Source organism: Mauremys mutica, chromosome 1, assembly GCF_020497125.1.
Source record: "Mauremys mutica isolate MM-2020 ecotype Southern chromosome 1, ASM2049712v1, whole genome shotgun sequence".
Classification (NCBI taxonomy): Eukaryota; Metazoa; Chordata; order Testudines; family Geoemydidae; genus Mauremys; species Mauremys mutica.
In genome coordinates, this window is record NC_059072.1 from 245,148,403 (window position 1) to 245,169,593 (window position 21,191).

General features: G+C 43.8%; 1 protein-coding gene across 1 annotated transcript; it reads right to left on the minus strand.

Moving 5' to 3' along the window:
* Window positions 1-572: 572 nt before the first annotated feature.
* On the minus strand, window positions 573-20,163 carry LOC123363838 (inosine-uridine preferring nucleoside hydrolase-like). The gene is given in 8 exon segments (XM_045005293.1): window positions 573-2,667; window positions 2,944-3,080; window positions 3,545-3,656; window positions 7,837-7,959; window positions 7,961-8,017; window positions 15,373-15,563; window positions 18,044-18,103; window positions 19,974-20,163. Coding segments are annotated over 6 exon segments (960 nt in total). The 5' UTR covers window positions 15,553-15,563; window positions 18,044-18,103; window positions 19,974-20,163; the 3' UTR covers window positions 573-2,316.
* Window positions 20,164-21,191: the final 1,028 nt, after the last annotated feature.

Here is a 21,191-nt window from a genome sequence, read left to right on the forward strand (position 1 = left end):
CATAATGTATATTACATCTTAATAAAGATAGAATTTAATTGCATGGACCACTTTCTACTCCATCCACAATCTGACATCTATTACAAGTAGATCCAACACTTTGAAACTGATTGTGAGTGATGCAGAAGAGAGCTCAACACTTAAACTCTACAACCTATCCTGAAGGACGATCCCTCACTCTCACAGATCTTGGGAGACAGGCCAGTCCTCGCTTACAGACAGTCCCCCAACCTGAAGCAAATACTCACCAGCAACCACACACCAAAAACACTAATCCAGGAACCTATCCTTGCAACAAAGCCCGTTGCCAACTCTGTCCACATATCTGTTCAAGGGACACCATCATAGGACCTAATCACATCAGCCACACTATCAGAGGCTTATTCACCTGCACATCTACCAATGTGATATATGTCAGCATGTACCAGCAATGCCCCTCTACCATGTACATTGACCAAACCAGACAGTCTCTATGCAAAAGAATAAATGGACACAAATCAGACGTCAAGAATTATAACATTCAAAAACTAGCCAGAGAACACTTCAACCTCCCTGGTCACTCAATTACAGACCTAAAAGTTGCAATTATTCAACAAAAAACCTTCCAAAACAGACTCCAACGAGAAACTGCAGAACTAGAATTAATTTGCAAACTGGACACCATTAAATTAGGCTTGAATAAAGACTGAGTGGATGAGTGATTACACAAACTACAAACTATTTCTCCATGTTAATTTTCCCCCTACTGTTACTCACACCTTCTTGTCTACTGTTGGAAATGGGCCATCCTGATTATCACTACAAAAGTGTTTTTCTCCTGCTGATAATAGCCCACCTTAATTGATTAGTCTCATTCGAGTTGGAATGGCAATACCCATTTTTTTAATGTTCTCTGCATATATCTCTATATCTTCCCGCTGTATTTTCCACTGCATGCATCTGATGAAGTGGGCTTTAGCCCACAAAAGCTTATACTCAAATAAATTTGTTAATCTCTAAGGTGCCACAAGTACTATTCGTTCTTTTATCATCTTCTAAATATTTTTTATATAATACAAGATGGAGTGGTATGAAGGTTCTTTGGGTGTGAGTTTGGGATGACCAGTTCGGATGATCACACATTTTTCACAGCGGTAAAATTATGTAGGCAATCCCAAGCAAGTGCCGATAAAACCTTTCTACCACATCATTCTGTATGGACAAATAAAATCCACTTTACAGGATATGGTATCTTACACAGAGTTTTAGAGTTTTCTTGTTAGTGTAAACATTCACTGTATTCCTAACCCTATAAAATTTTCACTACAAAGGGCCAGATCCTCAACTGTAAAAAGCCATTTGGGAAGGTGTAATTATGTTTTGTTCTTAAATGGTAGGTGTCTGAAGCTGCTCAGAGGTTTGAAATATTAGGATAAGTTCCAAGGAGATGGATTAATGGGCCCAGGGCATGCAAAGCAATCAAAGACTCATGACAAATTAATTTAACACATGGCTCTGAAGCTTCTGAAGGAATTGCTCATTTACTTGTGTCTTCAGGGCTGTTCATTCTGCATAATCTACAAACAAGCGTGCTTTTTTGTTGTGTAAACTGGACTCAGGTTACAAACCCACTTTAAATAAGATACATAACAGATGTCACATGATAAACTCATTCACTACATTTCTGGGCCATATTCAAATTAGTAAACTGAAGTTAAACAGTTTTGTTTCCCATGACCATGGTCCTTCAAATTCTTCTACATCTTCCCTTTTTACAAATTTTCAAAAATGTGTTTTAAATGTTATCATTACATGTTGAGCTCCTGGATCTTAAAGTGGTTTTTAAATAATACTTTGCAAATCCTTAATCTAGATTCTCTAAGTAAAAATTGGATTGTTTTCTCATAATAATAATAAAGCAGTGAGAATTAGAACAATCTATCTACTCCATCTTACAAACTGATGACAGATCATAATTTATATGTATATTCTAGTTTTCAATGCTCTTTTATTGCTGTTTCTGTCTATTGAGTAAATGCATGCTAAAGTAGAGTACTAGCCTACCAGGTAAGTGCATTCAGAGTTATCTAACAATTAGGCTGCCATTTTAACTTGCACTTTGAATTCTCTCACTACTGTAGATTTAAATGGGTCCTTTTCATATTCACTTGAATGCACTTTGTTGGAAATCTGACATAAGAGAAAGTTATTAACCAAAAATAATTGTATGTTGTCTGATAGTAGCTATGAATCTAAAGTTATCTGTACCACTGTAACTAGACCTACAGTTACAGTTCAAAATTAACAAGATTGGGAAATTTATCAGACAGCCAAATGTTATTTTAAAGCAGCAATGAGAAGTCCCTTGAACTTCTCTAAATCACACTTATTAATGACAAAAGCTTTATTTTTCTTCTTAAGAAGACCAGCCATATCCATTACCATCATTCCTCTAGTTAGTGAGCCATTCAGCTCCACACTTACAGCAGTTTCTATGGCTTTTGTGACAAAGCTCTCATCAATTGCAGCAGCCATAGCATAAGAATCACAAGACACAAATCCTGAAGTCCAGAAGATGTTGCTTGTATTTTCGTGTTTTGGATCTGTGAATTTTATACTGTGCTCAGATATTTTCTCCATGAACTTAGCTTTTTTGGTGTTCTGATTAACCCACTCATGATAGAATTCCTGCAAACCAAAAGAATAATGTTGGCAATTAAAAAATGAAGAGAAACATTGGGATATAGCTTCAGCCCTCTTTTTGCGATTAAGTCAAGACTGCCCAGCAACAGAGCATGTACACAGCTTTAGATACAGTTATTTTTACATTCCAATTCAGGGAGCTCTGATTTAGGACCCAGTCCTGTAATCTGATCCATGTGGACATACCCCTGTACCCATGCAGACTGAGTTTCCCCAGATTTACCTTTAACTTTAATTTACATTAAACATTTGGTGTCTTACCCAAGACAATGAATTGCGACATGTAAATTCCCATGTTGCAATATAAGTAGGGCAAGTGAACTCATTTAAGACAACATACGCAGCTTCTGGATCAGTTGCAAAATTGAATTCTCCACAGACTGTAACATTTCCTCTGGCTAACAAAAACATAAACCGAAAAAGTAACTGTTCAGTATTTTTGCTTACTTTCTTCAATCATTTTACTTTTCAGTGCCAAAGTTTACAATATTTACTGTGCCTTTTCCATTTTGCTTACCAAAAAATCATAATACAAAAAAAGAACATGTCCAAAACAGATCATATTTTAGCATCAACATATTATCATAAGATAAATTTATTATAAAATTCCAACAAAGATTTAACTTCAAGTTAAGGTCATTAAAAGGTATAACTGTGAGTGCAATTACTAAAAATCAAGGAAATCACACATTATGGCAACATTAACAACTACACCAACCTCATTTCCCATACCTAATCTAATACACAAATGCATGTAGTCTAGCAATTGTATAAAAAAGGCCAAACAGCTTCTGAATAAGCATACTGGAGTTATTAGTTAAAATGTTTGCCTACTGATCATTTTATAAATTAAATTACTTACATTCTTCATTTCCTCCCATGATGAACATATTTTTAAGCTTCTGAGGAAATGTTGGATCCAATTTCACTGCCAAAGCTAGATTAGTCAAAGGACCAGTGGCAACTAGAGAAATCTACAAAACAAACAAAACACTACTCCATCTCTTTACATATTACTCCAATGAACATTTTTCTAAGTGGTTTGTTTTAAACATTTATTTACAGTTCTGTTAAAGCAACACTCCGTGACTTCATCTATTAGTGGATGACTTCTCCCACTTGACAGAAGGATTAGCTATGTTGGGGTTCTTTTGGAACTCTCACTGCAGATGTCTGGGAATCCCAGAGAAGTCACATACTTCTTTTTTCATCTGTAGTTGTTCAATACATTATGGTATTTTCTTGCTTTTATTGGAATACTGCCATAAAAACTCCAACAGGAACTATCCATAAAGACTCAGAAGCTGCTGCTAGTCCAGAATGAGGCTGTTTATCTGCTAGGTGTAGTGAGTTGGTATGAGCACATTGTGCCTGGGCTCCATATGTTGTACTGGCTTCCAATCTGTTATGAGTGCAAATTGAAGGTGTTATTTTTCATTGAAACATGATACAGTTTAGAACCCGGACACTTAAGAGAAAAAAATCTACCTCCATCATTATGACATAAATTAGTTAAGATACTTTTGCTGACAGTCTCTAAAACTACACTTTTGAGGACTGGAGGCAAGATATTTTCATTGGAGAGTGATCTGAATGTGGGCATTTCTACAATGCAATAAAAGACTTATGGCATGGCCATGGCTGGCCTAGGTCACGGGGCTTGGACTATGAGGCTATAAAAGTGCCATGTAGCTCTTCAGTCTCAGGCTGGGGCCCAAGTTCTGAGATCCCATGAGAGGGAGGGTATCAGAGCCCATGCTCCAGCCTGAGCCTAAACAGTCACACTGCAATTTTTAGCCTCACAGTCCAAATTCCGAGACACAGTGCTGCAGGGTTTTTTATTGCAGTGTACACACACCCTGTGAAGCTCCAAGCTCACTCCCTTTGATAAGCCATCAGAAGCAGAATCTACTAGCTTTCAAAAGAGGGAAATCAGTATGTTCTTGCACTATTTACCAGCTAGGTAGTAAAGTGAGGGGCAGAACGGGCCCGTAGGTGATTTTCTTAAAAAAGTTATCCCTGCCCTATATTGGTAAGATGAGGCAGAGAAGATCAGATTCCTCAATATTTCGTTGCGGAAACATTACGAGGAGGACTAGGTTTTTATGTCTTTGGGAAGCAAGGACATCTGTTGGGGAAGAAACTCTAATGGCCTTCCATTCTGGCCAAAAACGTGCAGGAAGGTTGAAGAAGGGATTTAAACAAGAGGCAAGAAGTTGAACACTTAAGGCAGAGGACTGTTAGAGTGCATAAGATGGCTGATTTTATTGTCCAGGATGAGGAAGCATCTGAAGAGGGTGTTTTTTCATTTTAATGCTAGATTAGTACAAAAATAAAATGAGATGATGGCAAGAGAAATGGATTAAATCAGAGGTCAGCAACTTTTCAGAAGTGGTGTGCCAAGTCTTCATTTATTCACTTTCATTTAAGGTTTTGCGTGCCAGTAATACATTTTAATGTTTTTTAGACGGTCTCTCTCTACAAGTCTATATTATATAACTAAACTATTGTTGTATGTAAAGTAAACAAGGTTTTCAAAATGTTTAAGAAGCTTAATTTAAAATTAAAATGCTGATCTTACGCCGCCAGCCTGGGGTTCTGTTCACCTAGGCCGGCAGCAGACTAAGTGGGACCGGCAGCCGGGACCCCAGACCAGCAGTGGGCTGAGCGTCTCAGCCCACTGCCGGTCTGGGGTCCCATCCCTGCCCACATAGAGTGGGTACCTACCTTCTCCCTCTCTTCCTCTTTCTCTGCACTGAGCTGAGGGTGGGAGTGCACTGAGCACAGGACTGGGGGTGAAGGAGTAGGCTGGGGGTTGGGGTGAAGCATCTGGCCAGGAACTAGAATGAAGGAGGGGGCTCAGGGTTGGGGCAGAAGGTATGGGTGTGGAGTGCTTACCTGGGCAGCTCCCATTTGGAGCGAGGGGTGCAGGTGGGAATGTGTGTGTGGGGGGAGTGCAGGAGCTCTCATTTGGTGCTCAGGGTGGGGGTAGGGATGTGGGGGGTGCAAGAGTCATGGCACCCCCATGACACCCCCCCCCACACACACACCCAGCCCCCTGCCCTGACCCTGCACCCCCCACACACACCCAGGCCTCTGCCCTGACCCCTGCACCCCCACACACATCCCTAGCCCTCTGCCCTGACCCCTGCACCCCCTACAACTCCAGCCCTCACTTCTGCACCCCCCACACATACCCAGCCATCCCACACCCTGACTCCTGCACCCGCTCACAAACCTCCAGCCCCCATTCTGACTCCTGCACCCCCACACCCCATGCCCTGATTCTTGCACCCTCCCACATCCCCACCCCCCATCCGGAGCACCAAACGGGAGCTCCTGCACCCCGAACCCCCACATTCCCACCTGCATCCCCAGTCGGGGGTCCTGGCTACCAGCCCCACTCAGCCCACTGCGAGCCCAGGCTCCCGTCTGCCAGCCCCTTACCAGCCGGGGTCCCGCAGGCCCCACTTAGCCCGCTGCCAAACTACGTGAACAGAACCCCAGGCCGGCAGTGGGCTGAGTGGGCCGTCGGTGTAAGATCAGCATTTTAATTGAATTTTAAATTAAGCTTCTTAAACATTTTGAAAACCTTGTTTACTTTACATACAACAATAGTTTATTATATAATATAGACTTATAGAGAGAGACCTTCTAAAAAACGTTAAAATGTATTACCAGCATGCAAAACCTTAAGTTAAAGTGAATAAGTGAAGATTTGGCACACCACTTCTGAAAGGTTGCCGACCCTTGGCCTAGAGGCTGACAGAACACATTAGAATGATAAGCTAAATAAAGTTTTGCCAAAAGTATACAGTTTAGACAAGGAAAACATATCATAATAACTATACCAAAGATGTGTTTAGGAGCATAGGATGAAGACAATATAATCATGAGCAGAGTTCTCTGTAAAACTGAAAATATTAAAAGAAAATCCCAAAATGCAAGAAACATGGTCAATAGGATCCTAGGCTGCATTTGAGGAGAGACATTATAAACTACACAAAGAAAATTAATACTTTAATTTTTTCTATAAATTTGAGAAGAGTGTTAAAATGAGAGACCTGGAAAATCAAGTCATCAGTTTAGCTACTGAACAGTTACACCACTGGTGAAGAAAGACACTTCACTATGCCATTCCAACAATGTGCCACAACTCTGACCACCTCTAGAGGCAAGATATTGTTCACAGATTCCATGTCCATTCAATCCTTGGTCTCTGCTGGAACTGTTATCTATCTTGACAATCACTATCAAGTCCAGAGGTGGCTTTTGTGATTTGTATACTTGTCCATAGGGAATTGGACTGAGCACCAGACCCATTTCATATGGACCGAACACCCATCAAACAGTAGCAGCTTTCAAGCACTACCAACGAGGCCTATAATCTGAATTTCCAATAAAGATGAAACACACTATGTCCTATCTTCAGTCCCTCCAAGTCATGCAATCCGCCATAAGGAAAACTATGATATAGAAACACTGAGGCCCCAAAATGAAGTACCATGATAGTTTGTGGCTCTGTAGGGATGTAAAAATTCTAAAGAAGATAAAAAAACAACAACAGATAAATTAAACAAAGGCATAGAGGGTCTTAGCTATTATGAAAGATACCTTTGTGCCTACATAGTAGATGTTGAGAAACAGAAGGCAGTAGGAAATCTTATTGCAATAAATATCTAAAAGAGGATCACAAAGACATGAGCAAGGACATGTTTGAGGTAAGCAGCAAAAAAAATACAGACTCTCCTAAATATTAAATAAAGATATTATTCCTCTGGGAGAAAGGGAGATGGTAAATCAGTGTGTCAAATTCTTTGCCTCCAGAATTACCTGACTAAAGGAACAATTACTTGGACGCCAGTGACTTGGGACCAGATGTTTAATTATGGCTATTCATGTACAGGGTTAAACTGAATGCCAAATTTCAGTCTGAGAAACAATTTCTTCCAGCCCCAGTGTACAACGCCATGGACTATCAGGAGAAGGTAGGCGGATCACCTTCCACTGAAGACTGAACCTGGATTCTCCATTAGGATTAGACAGGCAAAGCAATTTCATATAATTGCAAGGCATTGGCTTAAACAGACTTCGGTCCTGCTTGCTGTCTTCTGTTACTACATAAAAAAAAAATGATATAAAGAACACTCTCACCTGACCAGGCTTCTCATTAATAATTCTTAACATTGCAATCACAGCATGTTCTTTCTGTAGATGGTCTAATCCTGGAGCATTCGGAACAGGAACATCACCCAAACCATCTCTTCCATGATACATAGGCCCCTTCCACAGGACCACCAAGTAAGGGAGCAGATGCACCTTGGTAAACTGGAATCTAAACAAGATGTAAGTTGCAAAAATTGACTATAGCATGGCTGCACATCACTTAAAGGCATCTTGCCTCTGTTTAAATTTATATTATCCCAGTACTACCACCACCACTGTTTTATTTACAGTATTAACCCTGTTGTTACATAAACACACAATCTATTTTAAGGAGCAGATTGTGTTTGTGTTTGGAGCAAGTCTCAGGAGTGGTTTATTATTATTCATGATGTCTTGTTACTGATTGAGCTCCCCTCTCTCCTCCGTGGCCACCAGCTCCTCCCCTTCCCCCGCCCCCCCACGGTTCAGCTGAGTGCCTCCAGCCTCGGAGCACCGGGTGGGCGGCCCCTCCACCCCAGCACTGGGCAGAGGGTTTGATGGCAGCTGCCGATCAGCTATTTGGTGGTGTTCATGATGGATGATGCAATGAACAGGGAGGAACTCCAGAAATTTGGGATCGCTTTTCAAGAGTCCGATAAGACCTACTTTTTCCCCCACCATTGCAGGTGCTCCATCCATTGCAACACTGACAAGTTTATCCAGTCGTACATCACCCTAGCATTTGTCAATGCTTCGTCAAGTACATTCTTTATGTCAACAACATGGGTTGTTTCTTTTAGCACCACTAAATCCAACATTTCTTCTTTCACAATTACATCTGTGGAAACATAGCGAACAAATATCGCTAGTTGTGGTTTATCTTGAGTATCTGTGGATTCATCGACAGCTAGGCTGAATGCTAGAGAATTCTTTAGATCATTTTGCATGTTGCATCTGGGAGATCTGCCTCTTCATACTGTGGTGTGAAATTGGAATTTGCTGCATTAGTCACTGAAGTTCTGTGTTACTTGGATCTAAAATTGGAATCACTTCTGCAATAATCTTCTTAACAAATTCTCCGTCACAATATAGACATTTAGCACGAGTGATATTCCATGCCATAACAAAACTAGCTTCAGCCATTGTGTCAGCTTCCTTACTGAACACAGAAAGTAGGGTCTGTTGACTGTTGAGGCATAATTTTAATGTGGTTAGCTTGTTTTTCCTTAATTCTGATCCAGGAGGGTACTTAGATGAAAAGTTATTGTGAGTAATCTGAGTAACTGTCCACATGAATTCCACTCTTCGAGACTAACAATAGGTTATCTATTGCCTGGAGGTGGGTATTAGGAGTCCTACTTAAATGGCTATAAGACAGCTCTAACAAAAGCAACATCTGATGTGGGAACCCTTACTAAGCAATAGTGTCTTGTAAATGTCTGGTTAATGCTCCACATAACTGCTCCTCAAATATCGTGGAATGAGCTTTAGTCTGGCTAGATGGATCTATCCTGGCTAATTCATAATATGACTTTAAATATCTGGAGACCCACTTAATCAGGCTTTGGGGGAAAAAACGGGAGATGAAAGGACTGGCTCATATGGAACTCTGAGACAATCTGGTGAGAAACTTTGAGTGAGATCTAAGAATGACCCTGTCCTTACAAAATACTGTATATAGACGATATGTCAGAAGGGCCCGAACATCCCATTCCCTGCGAGCTGATGTAATGGCCACCAGAAAGGCAGTCTTCACCAACTGGTGGGGAACAAGTTGCTGAGGGTTCAAAGTGAGGACCCATCAACCCTGCTAATAAATATTATATTGCTATACTATATTGAAGTCCCAAAAAAGGAGAGGGGCTCCTGCATTGGGGGGAAAATATGTGAGGCCTTTAGGAATCTTGCTACTGTAGAGTGGGAAAATACAGTATTACCCAGGAGTGAGGGATGATGTGCAGACATTGCTGCTACATGGACCTTTATGATCTGATATAAAGTCTAGACCAGGGGTCTCAAACTCAAATGACCCCGAGGGCCGCATGAGGACTAGTGCATTGGCCCGAGGGCCGCATCACTGACACGCCCCCTTGCTGCCCCTGGCCCCACCCCCAATCCACCCCTTCCATGAGGCCCCGCCCCTGCCCTGTCTCTTCTCCACCTCCTCCCCTAAGCGCGCGGCTCCCCGCTCCTCCCCCCTCCCTCCTGGAAAGTGCTAAGCGCCACCAACAGCTGTTTGGCGGCTTGGCGGCGGGAAGCGCCTGGAGGTAGGCAGAAAAAAAAATGAAGAGTAATATAGTAGTATAGTATTAAAATATAGTATGCTATTAAAAGTCAATTTATTAACTTTTTTATTAACTTCTTTAACTGTAATGTGAAACGTCAATGCTAATTTTGACAGTCATTTCATTTTTGGCCACTTAGCTGGCAGCATTTTGCATCAACCAGAGCATCAATATTAGGTTTGATATCCTGAGATGAAACCAATCTCAGTGTTGCTTGCAAATGTTCATCAGTGAGCCTTGATCTTAACACAGATTTGTTAATCTTCATGGAAGAGAAAAACTGTTCACATATATATGTACTTCCAAACATTGCCATTATCCTTGCAGAAGCAGAGAATAACATGGGAAATCTTTCTTGTGAAAGAAACCTGTAGAATTCTGGAATTCCAACATCTGTATACTTCTGCTTCAAAATCGTGTCACACTGAAGCTCCACTAACTCCATCTGCATTTCCTCTGCAACATTGTCAATTTCAACAGCAAATGGTGTGGAAAAAAGTTGAAAATGTGGTTCAAGTGCCTTGAAATCTTTAAACCGCACATCAAACTGTTTGTGTAACTTAGAAATGATCTCTGCATATTCTTTCAAGGATCTGGGTTCAACTTTTCCTAAGGAATTCAGAGTTGAGAAATGGACCAAATTGCCAGCAGTCAGCTGTTTCCCCCATAAAGTAAGCTTGACTTTGAATGACTTAATACTGTCATACATCTGTGTTATCACCTGTTTTCTACCCTGAAGTTTCAAGTTCAGTGCATTCAGGTGATCAGTTACATCTGTTAGAAAAGCAAGGTTGCAGATAAAAGTGGAATCAGCAAGCTGTGGAACCTCCTTGTTTTTCATTTTCATGAAGGAATCAATCTCCTCTTTAAGTGCAAAAAAACGCTTCAAAACATTTCCACGACTCAGCCATCTAACTTGAGTGTGATACAGAAGTTCCCCATATTCACTGTCCATACTTGCTAGAAAAGAAGTGAACTGTCTGTGATTCAGCCCTCGTGCACGTATAAAATTAACAGTTTTAACAACTACATCCATAACTTCTTTCATTTGTAGACTTTTACTACACAGGGCTTCTTGGTGCAAAATATAATGTATACAGGTGAAGCTAATTCCTGGTATATTGAGGCTGTTCAGTTTGGTCTTCAATAATCCAACCACACCAATGTTTTCAGAGCACATTGATGGCGCACCGTCCGTAGCCAAAGATACGAGTTTGTTCCATGGCAGCGCAGCTTTTTCAATGCACTCTTCCAATCCTTGAAATATGTCACGTCCCGTTGTGGTACCCTTCAGTGGCATTAAGTCTAGCAATTCTTCAGTTATATTCAAATTGCAGTCCACACCTCTAATGAACACTGCACACTGTGCGGTATCTGATACATCTGTACTCTCATCAAGAGCAACTGAAAATACTTCAAAGTCTTTTGCCATTTGAATCAATTGTTTTTGCACATTATCAGCTAAATCCGTTATCCTGCAGGCAACTGTATTTGCAGACAAGCTTATGCCTTCAAAAACTTTCTTCCTATCAGGACATAAAATTTCACTGGCCTTCATAAGACATTCTTTTATGAATAAGCCTTCTGTAAAAGGTCAATATGATTTAGCTATCATTTCGCTTATCACAAAACTTGCTCTTACTGAATCTTCGCTAGACTTGTTAATCCCTGAAAATAAATTTCTTTGCTTGGCAAATGCTGCTTTAAATTGCTGAACTTTTTCCTCTCGGATTTTTCCGGTGAATGCATCATATTTTTCACGGTGCATCGTGTCATAGTGCCGACGCACGTTATACTCCTTGGGAACAGCAATCGTTTGCTGACAAATAAGGCATTGAATTTATCTTTTACCTCTTTGAAAAAATATAAATTCTCCCATTTGTCTTGGAAAACTCTCTTTTCTTCCATGAGTGTTCTTTTTTTTGACGAAGTCATTTCCAAGCAGTTTTAATAAATATATACACTCAATAATGCACCTCACTCAAAGGACAAAACACGCACTTAGATTTACTGCCTAAGGCTCTGGGAGGGAGTTTGGGTGGGGGAGGGGGTCTGGAGTACAGGCCCTGGGCTGGAGTTTGGGTGGGGGAGGGGGTCTGGAGTGCAGGCTCTGTGCTCGGTGCAGGCTCCAGGCTGCGGCAGGGGGTGGGGGTGCAGGCTTTGGGACGGAGTTTGGGGATAGGAGGGGGTGCAGGGGTGAGGGCTGTGGGGCTGAGGGTGAGGGGTTTGAGGCATTGGAGAGGCTCGGGGCATTGGAGAGTCTCAGGACTAGGGCAGAAGGGCAGGGGAAGGGCAGCCTGCCCTGGCCCTAGTGCAGGGGGGCGCTAGGACCCTGCGGCAGCAGGTGATGCCGGAAGCCGGCATAGCGGAGGAGTGGAGTCAGCGTGAGCTCCCGGGCGGTGAGGGGGCAGCAAGTGGGGGCCGGGAGACACTGGGGGGAGGCGCGTGGGGCCAGGGGAGAGACCTGGCCCCAAACATTGGGGAGCAGCGCGCGGGGAGCTTAGGCACAGAAAATAACTTGGGGAGGGGGGTGAGGGGAGTTTGGCGGCGACAGGAAGTAACTGGGGGAGCTCCGCGGGCCGCAGGGAAGAGCTCCGAGGGCCGCATGTTTGAGACCCCTGGTCTAGACTGTTTCAGGGCTAGCAAATACTCCACTATTGCTGAAAGTAATGATGTCGAAGAAGACAACTACCACTGGCATCCCAAGTAGAAAACCTCTTCCGTTTAGCCTTATAAGTAAGGTTGAAAGGTTTCCCCTGCTTTGAAGCAGAACGTTTTGAATCTCAGCTGAACAGTTTATTTCAGTAGATATAAACCACACAGCATCTAGGCCTGGGTGGGCAAACTTTTTGGCCTGAGGGCCACATCAGGGTAGGGAAATTGTATGGCGAGCCATGAATGCTCACAAAATTGGGGGCATGGGGGTGGGGGTGACGGCTCTGGGATGGGGCTGAGGGGTTTGGGGTACAGGAGGGGGCTCCAGGCTGGGACCGAGCGGTTCAGAGGGCGGGAAGGGGATCAGGGCTGTGGCAGGGGATTGGGGCACGAGGGAGGCTGAGGAGTGCAGGCTCCAGGCAATGCTTACTGCAAGCAGCTGCCGGAAGCATGTCCCCCCTCTATGGGCGCCGCTAGGTGGCTCTGCGCGCTGCCCCATCCAGGCACCACCCCTGCAGCTTCCATTGGCTGAGAACCACGGCCAACAGGAGCTGAGGGGGCGGCACCTGCGGATGGGGCAGTGCGCAAAGTCGCCTGGCCACACCTCCGTGTACTACATAGGAGCCAGAGGGGTTCTTATGATTTTCTTGGCCCAATTCCAGAGGTGTGTCTCAGCAATTTGGGATGACTTAAATCAAAGCAATTTAAATCAGCAAGCTGGAAATACTGATTTAAATAATTGGTTTTAATCTTATTTTGCTTTTGTAATTTTTAGTTATTTTCCTAAAGAATGGTTGACTCTCATTGGTTGATAACCATTAAAACATGTTGATTTGGAATGAAATACAGCCTTTACACTAAACTTGGTACTACTTTTTGCTAACCAGGAGGCTATACTATACATACACACATTTACTTACTTGAGCAACAAGTAATCTTAATTCACATTTATTCAGAGATTCTTATTGTTTACATTTTTCTTATGTTAAGAAATGTCATTCACCTTTTTTCTTGACTAGATGATGAATAAATTTTTACTTGTGAACTGTATCCACAATTTAATGGAAATTCAAATTCCATTAAAAATGCACAAAACAGCATTTTAAATTATTTTATTACGAAAACGAACTTAAATGTGCTGGATATGTGAGGGGAAAAAAGTAAATTTATCAAAACATGTTTTACATTTATAACTGATTTATTAAATGAAGTATTATCTGTAGCTAGTGAATTGATGCTAAAATGCTTCCATGTCTTTCAAAATTTTAGAACTCATCCTCTCATACCTATGCTAGCTGCCACAGGAAGTAAGAAGGAGCTGAAGGACAATTGGGCCTACTCCACCCTTTATGCCCATTAAGGGGGAGATGGAAGGGGGCACAAGGGCACCTGAGGCACAACGTGGTCCCAATGAACACTGCTGGCCAAAAGAATCCAAATCTCATGTGCATGGATGCATGCACACATGTATGGAATCCATGTGGACAATCACTTGAAGAAGCAATATTACAGGATCAATTTCAAAGAATATCCTAGCAGTGATCAGATTAGTGGCACTAAAATTGCAGAGCCTTTATGAAAAGGGCAGAAATTTCACATCAGCCAGGAAAAATAGATATACAGGGAAACCCTGCTATAATGCACCCTGCAATAATGCGAATTCAGCTATAATGCGATTGTAAGGTGGCTTATAATCCAAAAAAAAAGACCAAAAAAAAAAAAAAAAAGAATGCATCTGGAGCCCCGCAGAAGTGAAAAAAACAAAACAAAACAAAAAAAAAACCGCCAGCGTGCCGCCGAAGCGCAAAAAAAAATAAAAATAAAATAAAATAAAGCGGCCGGAGCGCTGCGGAAGCGCAAAAGAGAAAAAAAAAGAAAAAAGAAAAAAAAACCCGCCAGAGCGCCACTGAAGCGCAAAAAAAATAAACGGCTGGATCATCGCCGAAGGGCAAAAAAGGAAAAAAGAAAAAAAAAAAAAAAGAGAGAGGCTGGAGCGCCCCCGAAGAAAAAAATACAAAAAATGGAATGTGCTTTCCCCCCTGCCTCTTCCCCTCTACCCCCGCTTACTCTTTTGGTGAGAAGAGCCGTTCTCCTCCCCAGCTGCTCCTCGCTCTTCCTCTGCCCCTTGCACGTCTCCCCTGCTCTCCCCAAGTGTTTCCCTCTCTCACTGCATGGCTGAGAGTCCCCGCTGCTGGAGCTGCACCCTTTCAGTTACTGTTATGGGCAGTTCACAAATGAAAGTAGTTTTCTGCCCAAGAGAAATCGACCGGCTTGAAACTGACCAGCTTGAAATGGTAAAACCCACTATACCGCGATCCCGCATTTAGTGTGATTCAATTTTTTGGACCCCAATCATTGTGTTATAGCGTGGTTTCACTGTACCTATAAGATTTTTTTTTAAAGGATTTAGGAAAATTACTATTATTATTCCTGGGATTGATATGGTCAGAAAATAAACAAGACAAAAATTACCCTACATCAGCAAAGAAATTATTTATGGAGGAGAAACTATAAAAGGTGACCCTAGCCTACGCGAGTTGATGATTTTTAAACAAGACCTGACACAAAGAAAAACCCATTCACATACATTTAAGAGACTGATTACCTCAAGCCTATTACAAACTTGTAGTACACGAAGTACATTTTTGCAGACGTTTTCCAACACTGTGTTTCCATAACAGCAAGTAATTCCCAGGATTTCAACACTGGGAGATGCCAGCGCCATCATTATGGCTTGAGCATCGTCGACTCCACAATCAACGTCAATCAACAGCAACTTTGTCATTTTTGAAATACCTACAAAAAAAGTTACAAGCAGATTAGACAATTAACCTAATAATTAAGTTTAAGATATGTTGTCAGTAGCTACCGGTGTGGTGCTCTGCTCTTGTTCGATGATGATAACAGTCGGCTGCATGCATGTTCCCTCTTTGTGCTGCCCCGGCTCTGCACAGATAGCTGATGCAGCAAACCCCGAGAGAACCCCCAAAAACCACAGACTCTAGTAAGATACGAAGGAACCCGAGCCAGGTTTATTGTCAAACGAAGCACAGTAATAGTTTCCTATAGACTCTAAAGGACATATTACGAATATGTGCCCCCTGGCAATGGACACTGCTCAGTCAGTGGTAGGACACTCCACTGCCCCCTAGGCTGGACAAAGATGCGTACTCTGGGACCTACTTTTATACAGTTACAGGAAAGATTACTCATCCCTTCTGACGTATTGAGGTACAGCCCGTTGGCCCATTAGGGTGCTGTCTCTCCCTTTGATCATGTTGTTTCAGACAAACAGATCTATCCATCATGCTGTCCTTTTGACCCTGTCTTTAAGATGCACCAGCCTATTCCTTGTTATGTCTATGGAGTGTCCTCATATTGGGATGTCCAGGTGCCGTCTTGGCACAAGTTCCTCTTATTAGCACTTATATGTGAAAGCACCTGCTTCTAACAAGCTTTTTCTCTCCAACTTCTGTGACTGGGGCCTGCCTCAGGCTCACAGCTGTAGCCCTGAGGATTAATCTGTTGGTCTGTATAAAATGTCTTTTTGATAAATTTAAGTATTTGATGTAATAAGCTTATAGATTTATAATGCAATAGCTGTAATGCAAGAAACCTACAGGTCAAACATCCTGTATGACGCTAAGGCAACTTCGGCACTTTTTGGGACCATCACTCAGAAAAGTGATAATAAGACAAAATACCTACGCAGATGTCTGGAGACCTTTAACTGAACCAATAACAGTAAAGGGTGGAAAAAGGGGATTTTTGCCCACAAATCTAACAAGTACACCACAAATGCGTACATACCTGTCATTCATATGCACATAAATGTTAACCTATGAGGCAGGTGTACCCTAACATTTCCATGGGGGAAAGATGAAATTTGGGCATAGGAGGAAGGATTTCCGACCAATGCTCTATAAAAAGGTGAGACAGCTCACCATCAGGGAGGCGATACACCCATCTATCTGCTCCTGTCTACTCTTCATTGCCTTCACCCTCATCTACGTATCGATGCTACCCATCTACGATGGCTATTAACTATTAATAGGCCGTAGTATTATTTCTTTTCAAAACAGTAAGTAAAAAGGGATTTAATCTCCCTCATATTTCATTTTAGTTTTAGCATTTAGTATATATAGAGTTAAAATCGGAACACAAACCATCTTGAAATAACTTCCTCTGTCAGAGGTGTGAAACCGCCCAAGGAGCGCTGCTGTGAGTATTGAGTGAGTATTCAAGTTTGCATAAATCATAAATCTATATCTTAAAGAACTGTGATATTTGTAACTTTGTAATTTAAACTGTTTTAACATTTGCTTATCGTTTCATTGATTTTAATAAAAGGTCTTTATGACTATATCTGTCTCAGTGTAAGCTCCTGTCATATAACCCGAAGTTCCTTTTATAAACTCTGAGAAGCCTGATTCAGGACGAACTTTATCTTCTGATCAAATATATTGGTGAGCCAAACCCATACTAATTAATATCCAATAATTATTATTAATATTACTAATTAATTAAAAATTAATCAAATAAAATTAAATTAAGTGGATAAATTACACCAACCCTACTAACCCACCCTAAATCAGGCTACACAGCCCAGCTTTTGCTTAGCAATGCCTCGAAGTACTTCAGGCCTCAGACTGGGCCTCTGACACAAGAGTTTGTTTCAGGGCCTCATCTTACTACAAGATACAGTAGGTCATGTGGAGAAAACATATTCTAAAGATATGGCTATAGTTTAACTGGGTTTCAGTTCAAACACTGTAGGTTATTTGCCAAAACTTTTTTCTACAGACTTTTGTTTTATTTCAGTTTACATCTGACTTTTTTTTGTAATGTTTTATGTAACATAAATTTCACCCACCTCTATTTTAAAAGAAAATGTCAAGAATCACTGATTTGTAAATCAACAGGAACCTAAAAATGAGTGGTTACCTAACTGGGACTTTTGAGAAGTTTTCATACGTTAACTATAACATTTGTGCAGTGATTTAAAAAAAAAATCAAATGTACGTTTATATATATCCAATTAAAATAATTGGGGATATTGTAAATTACCCGCCGAATACCAGTTTATATTAAAATTGAAATGATTTCTTAATCCCTATGAAAAAGCTCGTAGTTATGCACACTCCTTGTGACAGTCAAGTAAATTATAATCTGGGAGGTAGAGGCAATACCCACATTGGTGGGAGTGGGGGGAAGCATCTGAAACCAAGGAAACCAGCACACAATTATAGGAGCTGGGCCACAACTTTAACACTTACCTTCCTCAAAGCTTCATTCCCAATTAGAAAGTAGTTTATGGTTGTCTCCACTGCAATTATCTTAAATGAGATGAGGAAATATTATTCATACTCAGTAGAACGGCAACCATTTTCTGCTAACTTAAATTCTTGTACCTTCATGGGCACCGACTTCTAGTTTTCACTGGAGGTGCTCACCCCTACTCCGCCCCGTCCTTGAGGCCCCCACCCACCTGCCCCTCCCTGCTTTCCACCCTCCCTCAAACCCTTCCCTGAGTCTCCAAACAGCTGTTCAATGGCAGCTGCAGATCAGCTGTTTGGTGGCACCCCCAATTAGCTCATTGGGGTCACCACTGAACAGCTGTGGCAGATGGGTACTGAGCACCCACTACTCCCCCCCCCCCCGCATGAGTGCTCCAACCCCAGAGCACCCACGGAGTCGACGCCTATGTGACTGTCAAATCTTGTTAACATTAATGATAGGTTACCCCATTTGCTGTCTGTGACTTAGTTTGTCTCTGAAGTTCAAAGTGCACCTGGGGACATCTCCCTTTTAACTGATTCTGAGTCAACTAGGTCCCAAGCGCCTCTCCTGGCTCTCTCTCACCTTTGTTGCACATAATCTGATGCAGTGCTCTCAACAACAGTGTATTAGCTACACTTTCCTGAGAAAGTTTTCATCTTTTGGATCCACCATTAGATTTGCTCCAATACTTTTGGAGAAAAATTGCTATTAGAAATGTGTGTTGACACACGCCTCAATCATACACCCCCCAGGCGTTCCTGAGACAAATGTATTTAGTTGTTTTTCCCTCTACTGTCAGCTCTAGCAAAGTGCACAGCTCTCCTTGCTTGGGCCCATCTGAGAAGTCTTTTGGCAGAGAAGACTGAATTATTTTTTTAATTGTGTCCCAGCCCTACAGCCACCCAACTAATAACAATACATTGCTCTGATTGAGCAATAAGGGGAGAGTGATCTCCCCAAAATGGAACTGCCAGGGTCCTTCTGTTGCCAGCACAGAGTGCCCGAGGACAGCAACAGCGGGGTTCGTTGCCCGGTGTGCTTCGCGCCAATGAACACACCAAGGTGGAGAAGCAGACAAAGTTTATTTGAGATCTCAAAGCAATGCAAGGAAACAGGCACGTCTCAAATCATGCACACAGCTCTACAAGCAGCTTTTCTCTTTTTATACATAACTTTAGCTAAAGTCTTCCCTCCCACCCCTCCCCCGTAGCAATTACACTGAGCAGTAGCAATTACATTAAGTGGTTAAGTCATGCTTGGCATCTAACAGTCTAGTTTGTTAGTATCTCTTTTTGAACTGTTATCCTGTCTTATTCCCTTTGATCTGTTATCTTGCCCCTTAGCCAGAGGCATACAGGCCTCATTATTATTTCCTGGTACCGGTGTGAGTGGGGTTGCACCTGATAACTAGCTGCTGCACCTTCCATTCTCTGTTACTGGCTTGTTAGGTCGATTAAAGTTCAAACATGGAAGGGCTTTGGTTCATTTAGGCCTAGTACAGGGAGGCTTCATCGACACTTGTGGTCTTCCACCCTCCCGAGTTACCTAGGGTTATGCCTAATGACACCAACACTTCCCTAGCCAGTTTCTGGAAATCAGCATGAAACTCCCACTGATTTTACAGCTGGAGAGAACATGTGCGATGTCAGGGACAGCATCTCACTAAACATGTCAAGCTCAAGCTGCCAACCCAGGCCGAGTCGCCACAGACTCGGAGACTCCAAGGCCAGAAGGGACCATCCTGAGCACCTAGCCCAGGGGTCTCAAACGCGGCCGAGCCCCCAACCTCCCGCCACCAAACCACGGGGAGCGAGTCACTAAAACTGAGCGAACAGCGCCAGCCCGGGCAACCCCGGCCCCGCCCGCAGATTTTAGTTGCCGGGCTAGAAACAGGGCGGCGCGTCGCTCTCAGCGGGGGCGAAGCACCTGGGCGCCTCCTCGCCACGGCTCGGGGGTCGTGTGGGGCGGACGGCGCTGCCCGCAGCCGAAGACGCCCCCGACTCCCTCCGCAGGGCAGAGTCCCGCACGCGGCGCCCCCTCCCTGAGGCAGCGGGGCTCGAGCGCCGGGCACGGAGCGAGGCGCGCGCTCCGCCGTTAGTTTGGGCCTCCGAGCCCGCCAGGCCCCGCCCCTCTGGGAGCCCAGCCCGCTCGGTGACGTCTGTGTCCCAGACACGTTGCGGCCAATCCAGAGCCGCCCCCGCCGGACGGTCCTGCGAGTCTCCTCCCTGCAGTGGGGGAGCCGTGGAGGGGGTCAGCGCGCTGACATCTGTGCGGCGCGCGCGCCCCACGCCCTGCTTTCCCCGGGGGTGGGAGTCGCGCGGAGGCGCTCGCTCTGCGTGCAAGGGGGGGGAGGAGCGAGGGGGAGGGGCTGGTCGCGCGCCTGAGCGGCGTCCCTCGGCCCCAACCCCCCCGCTCCCCGCCTGCTCGGGGGAACTAGCTAACGTGTGTGAAACATCCGGGGGAGGGGGCGGCCATAGGAACCCATATTAAAAAAATATAAAATGTGGCCCTCTGGGCACCCTACGTGGCACCTGCGTCCAGGGCCGCCGCTCCTCGGAGCAGTGGGGGTCAGGGGATGGGTCTAGTACAGAGCCCTGAGACACCCGTAACGACACAAACAGCTCCCGCTGGGTGCACTGCGCATGCCCAGTAACCTTTGCTGTTGCCACTGCCCTCACGTCTACTTACCGCTTGCTGCCTCCTCTGGGGGGGGGCCGGGGTTAAAAGTATTAGCGGGGCTGTTACGGTCTGGGCGGGTCCAGCGACTGCAGGTGGCAGCAGAAGGGGAAAAATCAGAGGTGGGAGGTGATCGCTGGGGCGGGGGTTAAACCCAGGGGGAAGATGCTGCCAGACACTGAGGAAGAAGCAGATTGTGAGTGTTTTCGACCAAAAACCCCGTCCCTCCCGCTTCGCAACCCCCTGGGCCAGGCGGCAGCCAGTCCTGAGCCGTAGCCCAGATGGTCAAGTTGCGTGACAGAAACTGCCCCTAGCTGCAAGACGAGAGGGTTGCTAAACGTGTGGTCACACCTGCCCCGGGGGCCTGCTGATGGGGCCTGGCCCCTCAGGCTGCGGCAGTGCAGTGTAGAGATTTAGGTTGAGTCTGCACTCTGAGCAATGAAACAAGCCCAGAAGCCTCCCCCATGC